The sequence below is a fragment of the Zea mays genome, chromosome 5 (assembly GCF_902167145.1).
Source record: "Zea mays cultivar B73 chromosome 5, Zm-B73-REFERENCE-NAM-5.0, whole genome shotgun sequence".
Lineage (NCBI taxonomy): Eukaryota > Viridiplantae > Streptophyta > Magnoliopsida > Poales > Poaceae > Zea > Zea mays.
The window spans coordinates 13,076,396-13,079,028 of NC_050100.1; the positions used below are offsets into that span (position 1 = coordinate 13,076,396).

The following is a 2,633-nucleotide window of genomic DNA, read 5'->3' on the forward strand; positions in this document are numbered from 1 at the left end:
ATCGCTAAGAAATCCTGAAATTTCACAATTAGTAAATTTCGTCGCACGGTTGCATGAACTATTCAACTAGGTCTTATCTCTCTCTGCAACCTCTCGGCGCCGAACAGCTGCGCCAAAGGTCTGGCAGTCGTCGTCCGCGTCGCTGGACTAGGCGACCTGTCTGCCTTGCCACCACCACCGACTGGTAGTCGCTTCTGGTGCTTCCCCATATGGCCACCGAGCGCGCGCCCTGTGAGGCATTCCGTTCCACACACCTTGCACTTGTACCGCGTCCTGCAGCCGTCACCGTGGCCGTTGCCGTTGCCATTGGCACCCTCGCGGCACGTTCCAGCGACGACGACCTTTCGGTTGGGGCTTGCCGTGCCAATGTCCATCTTCTTGTCGCTTCTGGAGTTGCCATATGTGAAGCCATGGCCTGATGATACAGCGATGTCATGGCTTCCTGCAAACACGGGCTCCCCAACGCCGCCCTTGCCCTTGCCATGGACCTTGTCATCGACGACGTCATGAACTGCTCCTGCGGCAATGGCGATCTTGGCTCTCTTCCGGTGGTGTCCAAGGACATGTCCCCCGAGCGCCTGATGGCTATCGAAGCACCTGTCGCATAGGCTGCAGGTGAAGGTGAAGCGCCCCGAGGTTGCGCTGGACGACGCGCCAGTCTTTGCCGCCACCGCCACAGCGTGCCGATGCGCGTCCCGGTCGCCATCCACATCGCAGCCCGAACTCCTGCCTCGCTTGCCGCACGCGCCCCGCTGGTTCTTTGTCGCGTTCTTGGCCCTTCCTTGCTCTCTTGGAGCGCGATGCTCGTGGCTCCCCTCGCTCCCGGACTCCCCGGCCAAAGGCGGGGACGCTAAGTTCGACTCCGAACCGCTCGGTGGCGTCTGCGTCGCCAGCGGCGACGCGATGATCAGTTCGACCTGGGCCTTCTTGGTCGGCGGCGGGGCGTCGTCGTCCAAGATCTCCAGGAGAGGCCTCTTCTTCCTCCTACAGACGCCTCCTTCCGATTCCTCCTCCCCCGCCGTTCCATCGCCACCATCACCGTCGTCGTCATCATTCGCAAAGCTCGCGTCTCGATCGTCCTCCTCCGGGTGGTGGCGGCCCACGGGCACGGGCTGCCGTGCGAGGAACACGTAGCGGCTGACGTCCTCGTCGTCGGAGTCGGAACTAGAATAGTAGTAGTCCTGCTCCCCAACCACCATCTCGTTAGCCTCCTTGTTTGGCAGCCTAGCGGCAGAAGCAGAACAATCTGGCGGCGGCGCAGATCCGTGGAGCAAGAACTAGCGTGCTGTGGCGCGCGCGTGTGGAAGCTCTCCTAGGGGTTAGGCCGTTAGGGATTGTTGCTGTGCGGAGCAATGAACGAACCGTGCGGCTGTACCCGCGCAGGGGCATGCTATTATAGGTGCGGCTGCGGTCGTGGGGCGAGGAAACTGCCGCTAGACGATGAACAAGAACAATCAGATGGGGCCGAATTATTCGGCCCAATTATATTCGACACGTGGTTCTCATTTCTCAAGGTCATTCGAACGTGTCCAACTGTCAATTTAACGATGGTCCGTCAGTAGCAAAATATGCGCTAAAAATCTACATTTTTTATGAAACATGAGAACTTGTTGACGCCTTTCTGGAGCGCCAAACACTCAACAAGAACCGGCGACGGTGCTCTCTGCACAGGCGTGGACGGTCCGCGGCCAGGGGCCGGACGGTCCGCGACCTGGCGCAGGGGCTGTCGTTCCCTGCCTGACGGCCAGACGGTCCGCGCCCTAGCGCTGGACGGTCCGCGCGTGTGCAGAGGACAGTGAAGGTCGCCGGCGGCGCCTGGATCTCGCTCCCGAGAGAGACCCCGTCGGGGAGGAGAGATCCTAGGGGTTGTCTAGGCTCGGTATGCCGACCTAGACTCCTCTAATCGACGTAGAGTCGAAGAGAAGCAGAGAATTTGGGGATTGGAATACTGAAAGCTCTCTTGTGAGTTTTGGTGTTTGGATGACAACTCAATTAAAGGACTAACAAGTGTACTAAGTGTTGAATAAGTGCTTAAGGTAAAGCCTACAGGGTTCAACACAAATGAACAAATGTGATGGTCAAAGAACTGGATTATGGATACATAATGGACATCACAAGTAAGTTGGACATTGCAAAAGTGATACTCGGGTGCGTAGCTCGGAGACAACTGATCAAGCCAAGGACGGAGGCAAGAAAAGCTTCGAGGTACCAAGTGCACGGGAGAAGGTCAAGGAGGCTGAGGAACCCAAAGCCAAGGGTGAAGAAGAAGGCTTGCAAAGTCAAGGGTGATCGAGTTGAGAACAGCTACGGCACATCAAGGATCACTACATAAGGACGTGACTTACAACCAATGAGGTAACAGCTACAGTTATGTGGTGTAAGTCATAAGGCTCAAGACCAAGCTCTAAGAAGGAGATCAAGGTCACTAGAAGGAGAACAAGTGTCAAAACCAGAACAGGAAGCAACCTAAAAGAGCTAAGTTCACCTTGATCTTTAGTTTGGGTTGTTCCTAGGTTTGGAGATGTTCTATGTGATCTTTGCAGGATGTTGGAGCCAAGAAATGTCAATCTAGATCAAGTCAAGCAGACTTGATGATTTATGAGTCCAACATCGAAACTCATGCTTGTGAAATG

The 2,633-nt window shown here is 55.9% G+C and overlaps 1 protein-coding gene across 1 annotated transcript; it reads right to left on the minus strand.

The window, feature by feature from the left end:
* Window positions 1-1,352, minus strand: LOC103625972 (uncharacterized). The gene has a single exon (XM_008646370.3). It carries the CDS (start codon window positions 1,197-1,199, stop codon window positions 63-65), a length of 1,137 nt encoding a protein of 378 aa, XP_008644592.1. The 5' UTR covers window positions 1,200-1,352; the 3' UTR covers window positions 1-62.
* Window positions 1,353-2,633: the final 1,281 nt, after the last annotated feature.